The 16203-nt window shown below is 56.9% G+C and overlaps 1 protein-coding gene across 10 annotated transcripts in view; it reads left to right on the top strand.

Moving 5' to 3' along the window:
• The first annotated feature begins 3344 nt into the window (after positions 1-3344).
• The window catches only part of ACOX2 (acyl-CoA oxidase 2), a 28307-nt gene continuing 15448 nt past the window's right edge, over positions 3345-16203 (top strand). Inside the window, exons 1-11 of one of the 10 annotated variants that reach the window (XM_043441994.1) lie at positions 3345-3496; positions 5459-5696; positions 6310-6472; positions 6919-7070; positions 7489-7596; positions 9562-9681; positions 10005-10120; positions 10788-10960; positions 12829-12991; positions 14136-14326; positions 15905-16084. In XM_043441994.1, coding sequence (XP_043297929.1) covers positions 5534-5696; positions 6310-6472; positions 6919-7070; positions 7489-7596; positions 9562-9681; positions 10005-10120; positions 10788-10960; positions 12829-12991; positions 14136-14326; positions 15905-16084 — 1529 coding nt within the window. In that variant the 5' untranslated portion in view covers positions 3345-3496; positions 5459-5533. Of the gene's footprint in view, positions 3647-4587; positions 4720-5412; positions 5697-6309; positions 6473-6918; positions 7071-7488; positions 7597-9561; positions 9682-10004; positions 10121-10787; positions 10961-12828; positions 12992-14135; positions 14327-15904; positions 16085-16203 lie in introns of those variants that run through there. The other 9 variants (XM_043441995.1, XM_043441991.1, XM_043441993.1 and 6 more) reach the window with 9 other exon arrangements.

The raw sequence follows: 16203 nt of genomic DNA, 5'->3' as shown, positions 1-16203 counted from the left end.
TATCAATAACCTCAGATATGCAGATGACACCACTCTTATGGCAGAAAGCAAAGAAGAACTAAAAAGCCTCTTGATGGAAGTGAAAGAGGAGAATGAAAAAGTTGGCTTAAAGCTCAACACTCAGAAAACTAAGATCATGGAATCCAGTCCCACCACTTCATGGTAAAGAACTGGGAAAACAATGGAAACAGTGAGAGACTATTTTTGGGGGCTCCAAAATCGCTGCAGATGGTGACTGCAGTCATGAAATTAAAAGACGCTTGCTCCTTGGAAGAAAACCTATGCCCAACTTAGACAGCATATTAAAAAGCATAGACATTACTTTGCCAACAAAGGTCTACCTAGTCAAAGCTATGGTTTTTCCAGTAGTCATGTACGAATGTGATTGCTGGACTATCAAGAAAGCTGAGCACCGAAGAATTGATGCTTTTGAACTGTGGTGTGGGAGAAGACTCTTGAGAGTCCCTTGGACTGCAAGGAGATCCAACCAGTCAATCCTCAAGGAATTCAGTCCTGAATATTCACTGCAAGGACTGATGCTGAAGCTGAAACTCCAATATTTTGGCCCCCTGATGTGAAGAACTGACTCATTGAAAAAGACTTTGATGCCAGGAAAGACTGAAGGCAGGAGGAGAAGGGGATGACAGAGGATGAGATGGTTGGATGGCATCACGGACTCGATGGACATGAGTTTGGGCAAGCTCTGGGAGTTGGTGATGGACAGGGAAGCCTGGCATGCTGCAGTCCATGGGGTTGCAGACAGTTGGGCACGACTGAGCTACTGAACTGAACTGAAGTACTTGCTAAGCACCTAGCCGGGGGCAGGCGCTGGGCTGCAGCTGGGACTGCGTTCAGGACCAAGAGCAGAGCAGACACAGTCCTTGCTTTCAGTGATACTTCAGACAAAAACCAGTAATGAAAGAAAAAGCAGCCACCTCTTATACCAAGGGCGTGACGTCTGTTTCCGCCACCACTTGTGACACCAAACATGAGGTTTCCCAACCCAGCAACAACCAATTCTCTGATTCCCAACACTGGATGTCCAAGCATTTCATTTCAAATTGCCTCTGGGAGTTAGTGCAGACCCTACAGGCACAGGGCTCAGTCCCGTGAGACTGCCCCTGCTTCCGACAACAACTGCAGATGCCGGGGGCACCAGGACTTCAGACCTACCAGCTATACGTAAATTCAGGGGTTCCCGTGACCCCCTCCCAGAGGTTCAATAACCTGCCAGAATGACTCACAGAATTCAGGAAACCACCTGAATTGCATTTGCGGGTTTATTACAGGGGACCCAGTTCAGGAACAGCCACTGTGGGGGTGGGGGAAGGACAAGATGAGGCTGGGGGCAGGACGAGGCGGGGGGGCAGGACGAGGCGGGGGGCAGGACGAGGCGAGGCGGGGGGGCAGGACGAGGCGGTGTCCAGGGTGGGGGTGCAGGACGAGGTGAGGCGGGGACGTCAGGACGGGCGAGGCGGGGGCAGGACGAGGCGGGGGCAGGACGAGCGGGCGAGGCGGGGGGGCAGGACGAGGCGAGGCGCGGGGGTCAGGACGAGGCGAGGCGGGGGTCAGGGTAGAAGGCGAGGCAGGGGGGCAGAAGAGCAGAAGGGGGGCAGGACGAGGCGAGGCGGGGGGCAGGACGAGGCGAGGCGGGGGGTCAGGACGAGGCGAGGCGGGGGGCAGGACGAGGCGGGGGGGCCACGCTCCCAACACCTCCATGTGCTCACCAGCTCAGAAGCCCCCTAAAGCCCACTGTTGTAGGGGTTTTTACCAAGGCTTCATAGTGCAGGTATAAATGATTGTATCATGGACCGCTGCTGACTGCTTCAGTCTCCAGCATCTCTCCCAGCCAGGAGGTTAGAGGGGGCGGCGGGAAGGACTGCGAGCCCCAGCCCCAGCGTTATTAAGGCCCGGTCTGTCTGGCAGCAACGCCCCCCACCCAACCCGAAGCTGTGTGCAGGCCCGCAGCCAGGATACAAAAGACAATCCTATCACTCAGGAGATGAAAAGGATTTTTAGGAGCTCTTTGCCAGGAACCAAGGGCAAAGACTGAATCTATAACTTTTATTATACCATAAGGCGCCAAAGCTTGGAGCTAAGAAAGCAAGCCCAGGAGCTTCTAATCCAGACTAGGGTGACTTCCCAAAAGAGTGTGACACTGTGGCGAGCCGAAAACCAAGAACTAGACGGGCAAATCAGGAACGCCCTGGGAACAGCGGCAGCAGCGAGAGAGGGCAAGGAGACCTTAAGTTCGAAAAGTTGTAAGTTCATTAGAAGCGGCTGTGAGTATCCAGCTAGGCATACCTGCCCATTCCTAATGGGATTCTCTGTCCCTGCAGCAGCCCCCCGACTCCAGCCTGGAAGCTTCCCAAGGGCAGGGCCCTAGTATAGTTTTGTTTTCTGTGGCTTGGGCTTCCTGCTCTGCCCAGCACTCAGACCACCATGGAGTCTAAAAAATAAATACTGACAAATAACCGAATCTGCGCATCCCATACAAGCCGAACCTTCGCACATGCGTGCGCGCATGCGTGCTAAGTCGCTTCAGTCGTGTTTGACTCTTTGCGACCCCATGAACTGGAGTCCGCCAGGCTCCTCATTCTACGTGATTCTCCAGGCAAGAATACTGGAGTGCATTGCCATGCCCTCCTCCAGGGGGTCTTCCCAACCCAGGGATCAAACCCATGTCCTTACAACTTCTGCATTGGCAGGAAGGTTCCTTACCACTAGTGCCACCTGGCAAGCCCAATATGGCACATGCAGAGCAACTAAGCCTGTGTGCCGCAACTACTGTGCCCAAGCACCCTAGAGCCTGTGCTTGGAAACAAGAGACGCCTCCGCAGTGAGAAGCCCAGGCACCACAGCTGGAGAGTGGCCCCCACTCCCCACAACTCGACAAAGCCCAGGAAGCAAGAAAGTCCCAGCATGGCCAAAAATAAAGAGATTTTTAAATTTATTTTAAAAAAAGAAAAAAAAAAGAAAGAGCTTTCCTTCATATCCTGTGAGTTACAGTTAAGGGCAAGGACTTACAGAAGTGGTGCCCCAAGAGGCACGCCTCCAGGATTTGAACCCTGGTCTCTTGACTCCGGGTGGGACCTGTAGTGGTTGTTTTTTTTTTTTTTTTACACAGAGTGAAACTGTGCATTTGACCACGACCAGGTTCTGGGAGGCTGCCGGATGGGCAGCGAGAGGAAGGGGAAGACAGAGGCTCAGAGGCCGGCGCTCACTGAGGTGCTGCGCCAGCCTGGTGCTAAGCTATCTGTCCCCCTTCACAATCTCTGAGCCACCCTCCAGGGCAGACCCGGGCCAGGCACAGCCCGGCCACACCCAGCAGAGGGAGGCGGGCAGCTGGGAGCTGGGAGCCTGCCAACCAGCGCCTTCTGTCATCTGTGGTCCAGCCCCTCCCGGGGAGGAGACAGAGGCCGGCGAGCCGCGCTGAAACGCCTGGGCCACGGCCGGGGAGGTCAGGCCAGGCCTACCGTGCAGGCACGGGAAAGAGGTGAGTCAGGGCACCGGAGGGCGCGGGACTGACTCTGAGTCTGTTCTTCCCCGGGCCGCCTGCTCCTGGACGCTCCCTGGGAGCCAGGTATGAGCGCCACAGCTAGAATGTGACCGAGATCCCGGCCCTGTACTGAAAGTCTAACTTGAAGTAGGTAGATACAGCAACAAACAAAACCAACAAAACAGTAAATGAGCAAATTATCTTGTATGTTACGATAAGGGAAGAAGAGGAAACCAGAGCAGGGTGATGGGGGAGGCTGGAGGAGGGGTGTGGGCGATTAAAGACGGCAGTCAGGTGGGCCTCGCTGACAAGGTGGCGCAGACCAAGGACCTGCCCAGGGAGGCAGGGAGCGGTGAGGACATTGGGCAAGAATGTTCTGGGTGGAGGACACAGCCCCGGTCTCTGGAGGGGTGAGGGGGTGAGGCCGCATGCAGCAGTTAGAGTGCAGGAGAAAGTGGCAGAGCGGACGGGCCAGGCCCTGAGGCCTTGTGGGGATCCAGGCGGCAGATGCCGGGTTCTTTGAAGCTTTGGGGCCCTCTTGTCTGCACCCCGCGACACTCCCCACACCTCCACTCAGGGGTATCAGTTTGTCAGTCTGTGCATGAACCCCATCGGACACAGGTGACTGTGTGACCTTACAAAGTCTCCTCTCTTCCCGAGGCACCTGCCCTCTCTAGTAAACAGTGATAACAACAGAGTATCTGCAGGGCTGTGAAGAAGAGTGGGAATCAACACAGAGGCCACCTGCGGGAAAGCTTCACAGCATGCGTCCTGTGAGCTAGGTTCTGGGGACCCCAGAAAAGCAGCGCTGGCCGCCCAGGCACTCACACTTTGGGAGAGGGACATCTGAATGAATAAGGAATCCTTCCTGATTGTTGACTCTAATAGCAGCCAGGGGGGTGGGGACTGAAAGGGGGCCCGGTTCTCCCAGGGGGCCCAGCCATCAGGGAGGTGGAGAGGGTGGCCCTGGAGACTGGGGCTCACCAGGAACATGGGGGAAAGAGCAGTGGGCAAAGGGCAGGGGGGGCGGGAGAGGAGGCGTGGATACGGGGCAAGGGGCATGTGGGTGAGAGGTGGTGAGATGCAAAGAGCACGGACTCCAGTCCACAAACAGTGAGCACCCGAAGCCAGACTGCCAGCAGGGGAGGCAAGCAGGTGACTCCAGGGTCAGAGCTCACCCTGGCCGCGGGGAGAGCGGGCGAGAGGCGCTGAGACCACAGGTGCGAGGCGAGGGCGGCACAGGTGGTTCACAGAGGGGATGGGCAGTCGGAACAACTGGGGCTGACAGACTCAACATGGGGGCTGTCCTGCTGTGGGGGAACAGGGGCTGTAAGAGGCCGAGGGGGTGCTGTGAAGGATGCAGGGTCCACCGTGGCTGTGGGGGACTCCCGGGTTTGGGGGCAACACGTCACAGCCAAGAGGCAAGCTTCCTCCCTCAGCTCCACAGTACCCCTCTCCAGGCTCACAGGGATGGGCCAGCTGAGCCTGGGACCTAGGGGAGCCGGTGAATGGGGTCACCGGTCCCTCCCGGTGAGAGGCGGCTGTAGCATCAGCAGAGCATGTGCTCTGTGGCCAGACACCACCCAGCTCCTGGTCAGCTCCAGCACTGTGGCTAGAGCCCACACACCTCACCTCCCTCAGGTGAATTTTCTTCATGCGTGACCTTCACGGATGCTTTCTGAGAATGCCCCGCCCCGCAGGCAGTGCTTACAACACTAGCTGCAGTGGCAGAACCCCAGCGGTGTCCTCAGGCCCGGCCGGAGCCTCGGCTGGAACGCAGCTGACGGCAGCACTGTGTGCGGAGCAGTCGCCGCAGGCCGGCCGGCGGCGCCCAGCACCCGGCCAGGGCCCCGCGGATGGGGTGCGGGAGGAGGGGCCCGCGAGCGCGCCTAGGGACGTGCCTTCCTCCCAAGCAGGCTGAGCTGACACTCGGCCCTGAGCAGTTCGTGCTGCACACAGCTCCTCAGCGCAGTCCACGGCTCAGAACAGCTGGGCTGGAAGTCTCTCTCCTCGGACGCCAGGCAGAGCCGGGCGATGGCGGGCAGTCCAGGGCCCCGAGTGTCAGCGGGGGACGCCCGGAGCAGGAGCATGCACCCCGACATAGAGAGCGAGAGGCACTCGCCGTCCTTCAATGTGGAGGAACTCACCAACATCCTTGATGGAGACGCCCAGAACACCGCACTCCGGAGGAAAGTGGGTAAGAGCAGGCTGGGCAACGGAGCCCCGGCTGTGTGCCCACGCGCATTTCTTGGAAGGAAAGTCCCTTCATAGCAGTCCCACCTTCAAATGGGCTTCCCAGGTGGCCCGGGTGGTAAAGAACCCGCCTGCCAGTGTGGGTGATGTGGGAGACACACGTTCGGTCCCTGGGAAGGGAAGATGCCCTGGAGGAGGGTGTGGCAACCCACTCCAGCATTCTTGCCTGGAGAATCCCCATGGACAGAGGAGCCTGGCAGGCTACAGTCCATGGGGTCGCAGAGTTGGACACTCTCTGAAGTGACTTAGCACACAGTATACATCTTCAAATAACAAATGCTACTCTCAAAATTCCACTATTAGAGATTCGTCCCTTTGGACTATGAAGGAAGCTTTAACATGTCAGTATTCCCTGAGGTCCTTATTCTTCCACGGCATAGCTTCGCAGCCTTGGGTGAGTCGCTTCCCCATCTCAGGACCTCACTGACTGCATCTGGAAACTGACAGGGGCGTCTGACTTCCTTTCCACACTCATGAGGCAAGTGGATGGGAAGATGCGAAGGTACCAGGAACCTCACCCAGAACACTAAGCTCTCTGTTCTCTGCCCCTCTCACAGAAAGCATCATCCACGGTGAACCAGAGCTTAGCCTGAAGGATAATTATTTCATGACCCAGAATGAGCGTTACGAAGCTGCCGTTAAGAAGAAATTCCACATCCTCATGCTAGCACACCACCTGGGCTGGTCCGAAGGCAGTCGTGAATTACAATACGCTTCCAGGTGCTCACTCCCAGGGCGCCCCCACCAGAGACGAATCCACCTGGGGTCACCCAGAAAACCCACCCCATGAGCTACATTCCCCAGCAAAGATACTGGCTGTTGATATTGTGCAGTCACTCAGTCGTGTCTGACTCTTTGCGACCCCACGGACTGCAGCACACCAGGCTTCCCTGTCCTTCACCATCTCCTGGAGTTTGCTCAAACCCCTGTCCATTGAGTCAGTGATGCCATACAACCATCTCATCCTCTGTCGCCCCTTTCTCCTCCTGCTCTCAAACTTTCCCAGCATCAGGGTCTTTTCCAGTGAGTCGGCTCTTATACCAAAGGTACTGTTTCCCGGGGAACCAGGGTTAGGTGCCCCTTCTCTCCTGCCCCCTGCCAGCCTGAGGTTACCAGCCTGAGTTTTCTCTGCTGGGCTGTTCAACCACTGTGTCTCTCCCCTGCAGAAGTGTTTCTGGAGATCTGAGCTTCGGGATACACCAGATCTTCCAGAAAACCATCAGGAGCCTGGGCTCAGAGGAGCAGATTGCAAAGTGGGACCCACTCTGCAGCAAGTTCCAGATCCTGGGGACATACGCCCAGACGGAGATGGGGCATGGTGAGTCGAGGCCGCTGCGTGCAGCGTTCAGGCAGGGCCCTGTGCAGTACCCGAGGGCCCATGTCCATCTCGGTGGTCACGGGCTGATACACTGCCAAGATGTCACAGCAGGTGGTGTGTAAAGGTCCTCATGAGGGGCTGCTTTTTTTCTAATTTACATGAACACGTTGTATGAGCTAGTGGTGGCACAAGTCCTTCCTACTGGAAATGTCAGCCACCGCCCCCTACCGTGGGCTGGCCATGTGTCCCCGGCAGAGCCCACCAGTGAAGGGAGAGACAAGCCGGGGAACACACTGGAGTGGGAGTGTACCCCACTCCACACTGGCTGGTGCCTGGGAGCTCCAGCGACACCCAGACGCTGCTAGCCTGGCGGACTCCCGCCCTGGCCCAGAGTCTAACTACCCGCCTTGATTCCCAGGGACGTATCTTCAGGGCCTGGAGACTGAAGCCACCTACGACGCAGCCACACAGGAGTTTGTGGTGCATAGCCCCACGATGACGGCCATCAAATGGTGGCCTGGGGACCGTGAGTATGCCCCCTCATCCCCCAAGGACAGCAGAACAGCACTGATGGTGATGGCCAGCAGACCTCAGACGGAGTCACTGTTCTAGGCTGATGACGTTGGGCGAGTCCCTTCCCAAAGCCCCAGGTTCTTACGTGGTAGAACATTTGGGGTATGAAAACTTTCATCACTGAGTGGCTAAGAAGCCACTGGAGGCACCTGGAAACAGCTGAGGAAACGGACCCCGACCTTGGGGATGAAGGGCAAGGCCTCTCACGTGTACGCTGCCACCCTACACACACTTGGCCCAGTCCCAAGAGAGAGAGAGACAGAGAGAGAGAGAGAGGCAGAGAGAGAGAGAGGCAGAGACAGAGAGAGAGAGACACACAGAGAGACAAAGAGAGACAGAGAGAGAGAGAGAGACAAAGAGAGACAGAGAGAGAGAGAGAGACACAGAGAGACAGAGAGAGAGACAGAGAGACAGAGAGAGAGAGAGAGAGACAAAGACAGAGAGAGAGACAGAGAGACAAAGACACAGAGACAGAGACAGAGAGAGAGAGAGAGAGACAGAGAGAGAGAGAGACAGAGAGGAGAGACAGAGACAGAGACAAAGAGAGACAGAGAGAGAGACAGAGAGAGAGAGAGAGAGAGAGACAGAGAGAGGTGAGGCAGCAGAGAGGGAGAAGGATGGAGAGCAGAGACCACTGGAGAGAGGGAGGCCAGAGAACTGAGAGAGCAGCGACCACTGACAAACTGCAGGCAAGGAGGAACCCTGAAACCAGGCAGGCTCAGCTCCGAGCTCTGCCCCCTTCAGGTCAGTGCCCTCGGGCGCAGCCCTCTGTTCTCTCAGCCTCAGCTTCCTTCTCTGGAAAATGGGACTTGGGCACACTGCCTGCAAAGACTGGAAATGCTGGTATCTGAGCCACTATTATTAGATTGATGGCACACAGGGTCATTAATAGGTTTTTGAGGAACCGAGGAAGAAAAAGTGTGCTTATGTCACAACGCCTTTTGCAAGTCACGGCCAGATTTGTTTGGCTCTTTGGGGCTAGCTCCCTCTCTTTGTGATCAGCGACTCTTTGAGGTCTCAGAGGTGCCCACCTGCTGGGGTGGAGCAGCAAGGCACACATCTCCCTGTGATTTGGGACCCGTGTTCCCACCACAGATCCTTACATACGTTCCCCTCGCAGCCATGATGTAAAAATCCTGTCCCCCCTGATTCCAAAGAAAATAACCAAGCGCGTGTACTTCAGTCAGGAGGCTGTGGCAGGACCAAGTTTTAAAAGATGCCAAGCTCTCCCAGATTGCTCCCTTCAGAGCCTTTCCATTAAAATCCATAGCTTTTGTCAAGCTTTGCCTTTAGAAGAAAGAGCAGCTGGAAGGGATGGAGGGCAATGGTCCCCCTTAAGAGCTCCATCAGCCTTCCTCCTTTCCTGAGCCCATGGAGACTCTGCATACTGCAGGGTGGCTGCTATACAAACCGAACGTTTAGACAGAGCCCTCTGTACCCCCAGCCACCAACTCTCCATAAATCCCTCCAATCCCACCCATTATAGAGCGAGACACTCACACCAAAGTTCTTGGGGTGGTTCCAGTCATCTCCAAGGATGAGTGGAGGCCGTATAAATTGAGGGGTATCCTGACTGAGCACCCCTCAGTTTCTCTGGCTCCACCAACTCCACGACCTGGGACCCACCAGGCTGATCTGGTCCCCAAGCTTCTGAACATGCTGCTCCCTCTACCTTGCACTCTGGCCCGTGTGGCTCCCCTGGAAAATACTCTATGCCCTCCAGCCTCCCCGACCCACGCCCTCCGAGGCAGATCAAACAAAGCCCCACTCCAGCCTCACAGAGCATCCCCCACCCCCACGCCACCACACTGGTCCTCCTCACAGACCGGGCCCTCCTCCACAGTCCCGATGGGGGGGTTTGGCCTGCTCCTCTCTAACATGCGGGGTCACGCTGGGTTTCTCCCCTCTCTGCCCGCAGTGGGACGGTCAGCCACCCATGCCCTGGTCCAGGCCCAGCTGATCTGCTCCGGAGCCCGGCAGGGCATGCACGCCTTTATCGTCCCCATCCGGAGCCTCGACGACCACAGTCCGCTGCCAGGTAAGCTCCTGCTCCTCTAGGACCCCTGCCAGGAGACCTTACCAGGCCTCCCTGTCCTGGGCCCCAGAGGTCCATGGGGGAAACTGGGGCCTGTCTCCTTTGGGCAGGGACCAGTCCAGTTGCACAGACCTGGTGCTAACCGGCTGGGTGGATACAAGCAAGATTCAGCACCTGAACTCAGCCTGCTCACCTGCAAACAGCTGTGATGACCCCAACACCATGGGCGGCTGTGAGGCTCGGATAAGCCAGCCTCGTCCGAGGCTGTGTGCTACCTGACATGTAAGCCCTGAACTGACGGCCACCCCACCTCCGTCTCCTCCTAGGGATCACCATTGGGGACATTGGGCCCAAGATGGACTTTGAACACACGGATAATGGCTTCCTCAAACTGGACCACGTGCGCATCCCCAGGGAGAACATGCTGAATCGCTTCGCAAAGGTGGGTGCTGGGGAGGATGCAAGCCTGCATTGCCTGCGAGGGGGCAGACACACCCCACGGAATGCTGCTGCTGCCCCTGGGTCCTTCTCTAGGATTGGGTTTGGGGCACCCCTCCCTGAGGGGCTCTGGTGTCCCGCAGACCTCAGTAAAGTCCCAGTTCTGGAGCCGTGTGATCTTGGGCAAGTCACTTGGCCTCTCTGAACCTGACTAAATGCTCCCCGCACGGGGAGGCAGAGCGGTAACGGGGCAGGGTGGCAGGGCCACGTGAGGAAAAGAGGGACAGGCTGAGGATGGTGTGCGCATGCACCTCCAGCACAGCCTGCACACAAATCTCTGGCAGGCACAGCCGAGTGCCGGAGGAAGTTCTGGCGGGGGGGTCCCCACTTTGCCATGCAGGACCATGGACACGCAGGAAGCTGTGGCTTGTGGGGAGGTCTGGGGTGTCCCGGGGAGGAGCTGTGAGCCGAGGCATGTGGGCAGTGGGTATGGAGCAGCAAGTGCAGGCGAGTTTCCGTTTAACAATGCCGCACCAGCACACCGCGGCTGGTGCTGGCCGGGTCTACTCCGGGTGAGCAGCCCGAGAATGGCAGTGTCTACAGTGCAGGGAGGCCCACCGTTTGGGCGCCGGAAGGCTGGGGAGCCCCAGCTCAGACCCACTGTCTACCAGGTCCTGCCAGATGGCGCCTACGTCAAGCTGGGAGTACCGCAGACCAACTACCTCAGCATGGTGGTGGTGCGTGTGGAAGTCCTGCTGGGCGAGGTCATCCCGCTGCTGCAGAAGGCCTGCATCATTGCCATCCGCTACTCCGTCATTCGCCGCCAGTCCCGCCTCCGGCCCAGGCAAGGGGCGCCCAGCGGAGCCACCACAGCGGGGCCCCCCGATCCCACAGTGTCTGCCCCCTGACCCAGCCCTCCGCCAGAGTGGGGTGCCAGGAGCACACCTGACCCGCTTCGTGCACACACTGTCGCCTGGGCCTGGCCCATCCGTCTGTGGGGTCTCCATCTGGCTCCCTGGAATCCCGCTGACCAGCCGGCCCCACTGTATCTGGCGGTCAGAGTCTGGCCCCGCACCACCCGAGTGGGCCGGTCTGTCCACATGGGTCCCCTATGGCCGTGCCAGGCTGAGTGTCAGCTGACGGGCTGGGCGCCACGCTGTGGGTGAGCACGCTCCGGAGGTGGTTCTGTCAGCTGTGAATGCTTGTGCCTAGAAAAGCCCGCTGTCACATCCGGGCTGGAGATGGTTCTGTCTGGTTGTGACTGTCAGCTGCTGGCTGTGGTATGCCCACATCTAGATCTTCTGTTGTCTGTGGTTGTGTCGGGCTAATACTGTCTACTCCATGGCACTGAAGGGCTGACTACAGCCTCTGCTTTTTTTTTTTTTTTTAATGATTTGCCCTCATTTTTTTCATTTTAAAAGTAGCAAGTTAAAAAAAAAAAAGGAGCAGGTAATTCACAGGAGAAAAACATAAGTTTTTCTGCTTTAATGTGCGTATGTGTACAAAGGCATGTTCCCTCATGCATGCAGGCACATACACACACGCAGTTATCAAATTCACCAGAAAAAAATATAGAACTGCCCATTACATTTCAATTTTCAGTAGACAAAGAATTTTCTAGAATAAACATGTCCCACATGGGCACACACCCAGGCTGCAGCAAACTGGAGTCTGGGCCTAGGGGGCTGCAGTGTGAGCTCAGGGGGAGAGGCTGGGCTGGGCACGGCACAGCTGACTGAGCTCGTGGGGCAGAGACAGGCGGGGGTTAGGGCAGCTCTCGCCCCGACTCCACTGAACGACCCTGGGCGCCCAGCCCCGCCGCCCCTCGGCGTCCCCATCTACTCACGGGCCTGACAAGAACGCGCTTCCAGGGTGCTGAGGCACGCCAGGCCCTCAGCCCAGGGTCCTTCACTGGCAAGCCCAAGGCCCCTCGGCCAGCCTGGCTGCAGAATCCTGGGCTGAGGGAGTCGTCTCTGGGGACAGGCGAGCTGGGAGGACGGTATTGCCGGTGGTGTCCTGCTGGAGCCCAGGTTTATGAGCTGCAGAAATGCCCTGAGGATGGTTCTAACAGTGCATGTCCAGGGGAGGGGCTGCCGGCCCGAAGAGCAGACACCAGGTTTCGCCCCATCACCCACGGGAAGCCTCTCATGGTCACACTTTTTTTCAACCCACAAGTAGTTACCTACCGTGGGCCCCAAATGCTGACCAGAGCCCCAAGCGCTGGGGACACAGTAATGCATGAGGCAGGAGAAATCCCTACCTCAGAACTGCATCAAACCCACGTTCACAACCTCGGCATTACTGACTAGGTTTCACAGTATTTCCCAGCACACAGCACGTGAAGCTGGACAGTGAAAGGTCAAGGGTCACATAACCCGGGCTTCAGGGCCACAAGCCCTCACCCAAATCCTTGAGACCGGGTATGCTGGTATTCAGAACTTGCCAGTTTTCGCAGGTACATATAGTGTAATTCTGTAAACCTCCACAAGGGGCAGCAGCCACCAACAAACATGTCAGCATTTCCACAGTGAAACGTTCGATATTCATGTGAGATGGAATTTTAAGGTTATTACTAGTCCCATGTCCGTCCAGGTCAGGTCTGGCAGTGAGTCATCAACAACTGTCCCTTTTTAAGGCTTTTATGGCCTTGGGGATGCGGGAAGGTGGGTGGGGCAGGTAGCAACCCTCTAAATCTGCTTTCCTTTCCCTCAGCGACCCGGAGGCGAAGGTCCTAGACTACCAGACGCAGCAGCAGAAACTCTTCCCGCCGCTGGCCATGGCCTACGCGTTCCATTTTGTGGGCAACCACCTCCTGGAGTTCTTCCGCAGCTCCTACAGCCTCATTCTGAACAGAGACTTCACCCTCCTGCCTGAGGTACCTGCTTCCTGGGGGGGCAGGAGCTGCGACCGTGGCTGAAACTGTCCTCCCCCGGGACACAGCCCCAGTCCTGCTCCCCCGGGACACAGCCCCAGTCCTGCCCGCCCTGGGCTCTTTCTGCCCCCACCCCCCCACAGATTTTCAACATCCCAGCCCACCCCCCCCGCCCCGGGTGAACCATATTCTGACATAGAAAACCTCCCAGGTCTGGCCCCCAGGAAGCTCCAAATATGTTAGATGAAGTAATCACGGACAGTGTACAGAACACAGGGGACAGTCCCTGGTGTGTCTCTGAAACCCAGAAAGCTCTGAAAACCAAAAGCCATGTAGAACTCACTGGGTGGCACAGTTTGACCGGAATTGCCCAGATTTATCCCACTCGCTGTGAATACATTTTGCAGCAGAAATACCAGTACATCAATCAGATCACTAAGGTGCCCCTGGGCTCCTCTAGGTGTATTATATTTAATCCACCTTAAATGCTGTTTTACCTTTCTAAAATTCGAAAAATATTCTGATTCCAAAAACATCTGGCCCCAAAGCCCTCTCAGATAAAGGACTGTGGACATACACACACACTAAGATTTAGTCTGTGCAGGCCCTGAGTTTATGAGCACTGCTTCAGTAATCTGTCCACTCTACAGCAGGCAGCATACCCATTTTACAGATGAGGAGAGTGAAGCAGAGAGGTTGAGGGACATGGCCCTTCCTCCCAAGGACTTGGAAAGTCTGAGTAAGGACTTGCAAGTACCAAGTAAGGACTTGCAAGAACCAAAAACTCAGACCAGGTCTATTGCCTGGCGGCCGCTCCTCCAATTCAAAACAGTGGGTTGACGGTGGACCCACGTGCTCACAGACAGGCTCTCCAAAATCTCTGCTTGTGGGGACAATCTGCAGCTCCTGGATAATGGTGAGACCGACCTGGGAAGCACTTTCTTCCTGAGACCCTGGAGACTCTGGCCTGGATGGTTTTCCTCTGTTCTTACCAGCCCCCCAGAGACACTGCCTCTCTCTCTGACCCGGGTCTTTCATTCATCAAGTCATGGGCTGAGGAAACAGAGCGGCGCTCAGCACCCATGGGCGCTCTGAGTGGAAGGCACATGGTTCCCGACGCCGCCTGACCCCCTTCTTATCCTCGCAGCTTCACGCGCTGAGCGCAGGTCTGAAGGCCATGCTGTCGGACTTGTGCACCCAGGCGGTAGAGCAGTGCCGCAGGGCCTGCGGGGGGCACGGCTACTCGAAGCTGAGCGGCCTGCCCTCCCTGCTCGCCAGAGTGACAGCCTCCTGCACTTACGAGGGCGAGAACACGGTGCTCTACCTGCAGACGGCCAGGTAAGGCCCAGGCCTCTGCCTGGCCCCCAGGGACCCCACCGAGCTGCTGCCTGCGTTGGCGCATCATCTCACGCCCACGGAGGGAGCTGACTCTGGGGACGCCACGTGGGAGCTGCCCAGATCCCACGCCATGTCTCCAATCCACCCCTCATCCCCAGACCCTGCAGCCTCAGCCAGGCCGCCAGCCCCACCCCCTGGACCACAGCATCAGTCTCCTCATTGCTCTGCAGCTTCCCACCTGCCCCACTTCAGTCCTTTCTCCACAGGCAGCCAAGGGCACCTTCTCAAAGCCTAAAGATGATCACCTCTTTCCCCGGGTCCCAATTCTTCAGTCACTTCCCTCAGCTCCCAGGAAAAGGCCACACCCCACGCTGCAGCCTAAAAGGGCCTTTCGATCTGGCCCTGCCTCCCTCCGTCCTCTCCCCACCTCCTCCTCTGCTCACTTCTGCGGGGCCTGCACCCTCACTCCCCTCCACCCCCAGGTTTCTGGTGTACAGCCTGCTCCTCCTCACCCTTCGGGTCTCAGCTAAAATATCTCCTCCAGACACTCCCCCTGACCACTCCGTCTAGGGCAGCAACTGCCATTTCCTTGGAGCAGTTATCACAATCTGAGCGTCTCTCTCTGTGTGGTGGGGAGCGCCCTGTTCACTGCGGCATGCCCAGGTTTAGCGCGGGGGTCTGCGCCGGAGGCCCCACCCTGGAAGACAACGGGGAATGCCTCATTCCTCATCCCCCCAACAGGCAGTTTCTTCTCTCGTGCATCTGTGGCTGATGAGGCCTTTCACGTGCCTCCATCTCAGGGGACTAGACAGGACAAATACTTCTCCAGGCAGGGAGAAAGGACTGGCAAATTTGCTATATAACATTTCTTTTAAAACTTGTAAATATACAACATGACTTTTTTTTTCAAATTACAAAAGGAATACAAAATCATGTCTTAGATATTCTATGCCCCACGCTGTGCCAAGCACTCAGAAAATACTGTCTCATCCAGTTTTCACGGACCCCCTATCAGATGACTATCATCGTCATCTAGAGATGGAAGCATGGAGGCTGAGGGACGTGAAGTGACTTCTACAGGGTCACAGAGGTCTCAGTGGCGTGGCATGGGAATCCAGGCTTCTCTGACCCAGAGCCTCTAACCACTGGGTTATTATAAAGAAGAAGCTAAGAGCCACCTGTAATTCTCCCATTCATGTTCGCAATCTTGCCTCTATCCTTTGATCAGCTAAGAAAATTTAATTTCCGCAGTCACGGTATAATCGTCATAAATCCCCAAATCACAAGATCCTAACCAAGACAGAAGATTCTGTTCCATTATCAGAAGGCTTTACGTTCAGGATCTGAGAATGTCTGCCCAGGTCTGCGGCTCCAGCCCCATTTCTCTGTGAAAGAAATTATAACCTCAGGTGCACTGTGGCTTTGAGTGAGGAGCAGCCGCCAGCAGGGACCCAGGAAAGAGCGTGGGTGGCCCTGGTTCTCCACGGGGAGCCTAAGGGTGCACGATGCTGGGAGAGAGGGGTGCTGGGCTGTCCCAGGGCCCCCCACCCTCTCACCTTTTGGCACCTCTGCCCCCAGGTTTCTGATAAAGAGCTACCTGAACACTCAGAAGTCCCCAGGCTCCGCATCGAAGGGGTCGCTCCCTCAGTCTGTCGCATACCTGACCGCACCTGACCTGGCCAGGTGTCCAGCCCAAACGGCAGCCGACTTCCTCCGCCCCGAGCTCTACACCGCGGCCTGGGCACACGTGGCGGTCAGGTGAGCCACGCTGAGACACCCACTGTCCCACCCGGGGGCAGGCTCCGTTCCACTGAAGGCCTTTGGGATTGGCCGGGGGGACAGTCTCGGATACTCTTCCAAAAACCAGCCCCCTTTTC

The sequence above is a fragment of the Cervus canadensis genome, chromosome 22, assembly GCF_019320065.1.
Source record: "Cervus canadensis isolate Bull #8, Minnesota chromosome 22, ASM1932006v1, whole genome shotgun sequence".
Taxonomy (NCBI): Eukaryota; Metazoa; Chordata; class Mammalia; order Artiodactyla; family Cervidae; genus Cervus; species Cervus canadensis.
Note: the sequence above shows the minus strand (reverse complement) of the source record. Positions and strands in the feature narration are given on the sequence as shown.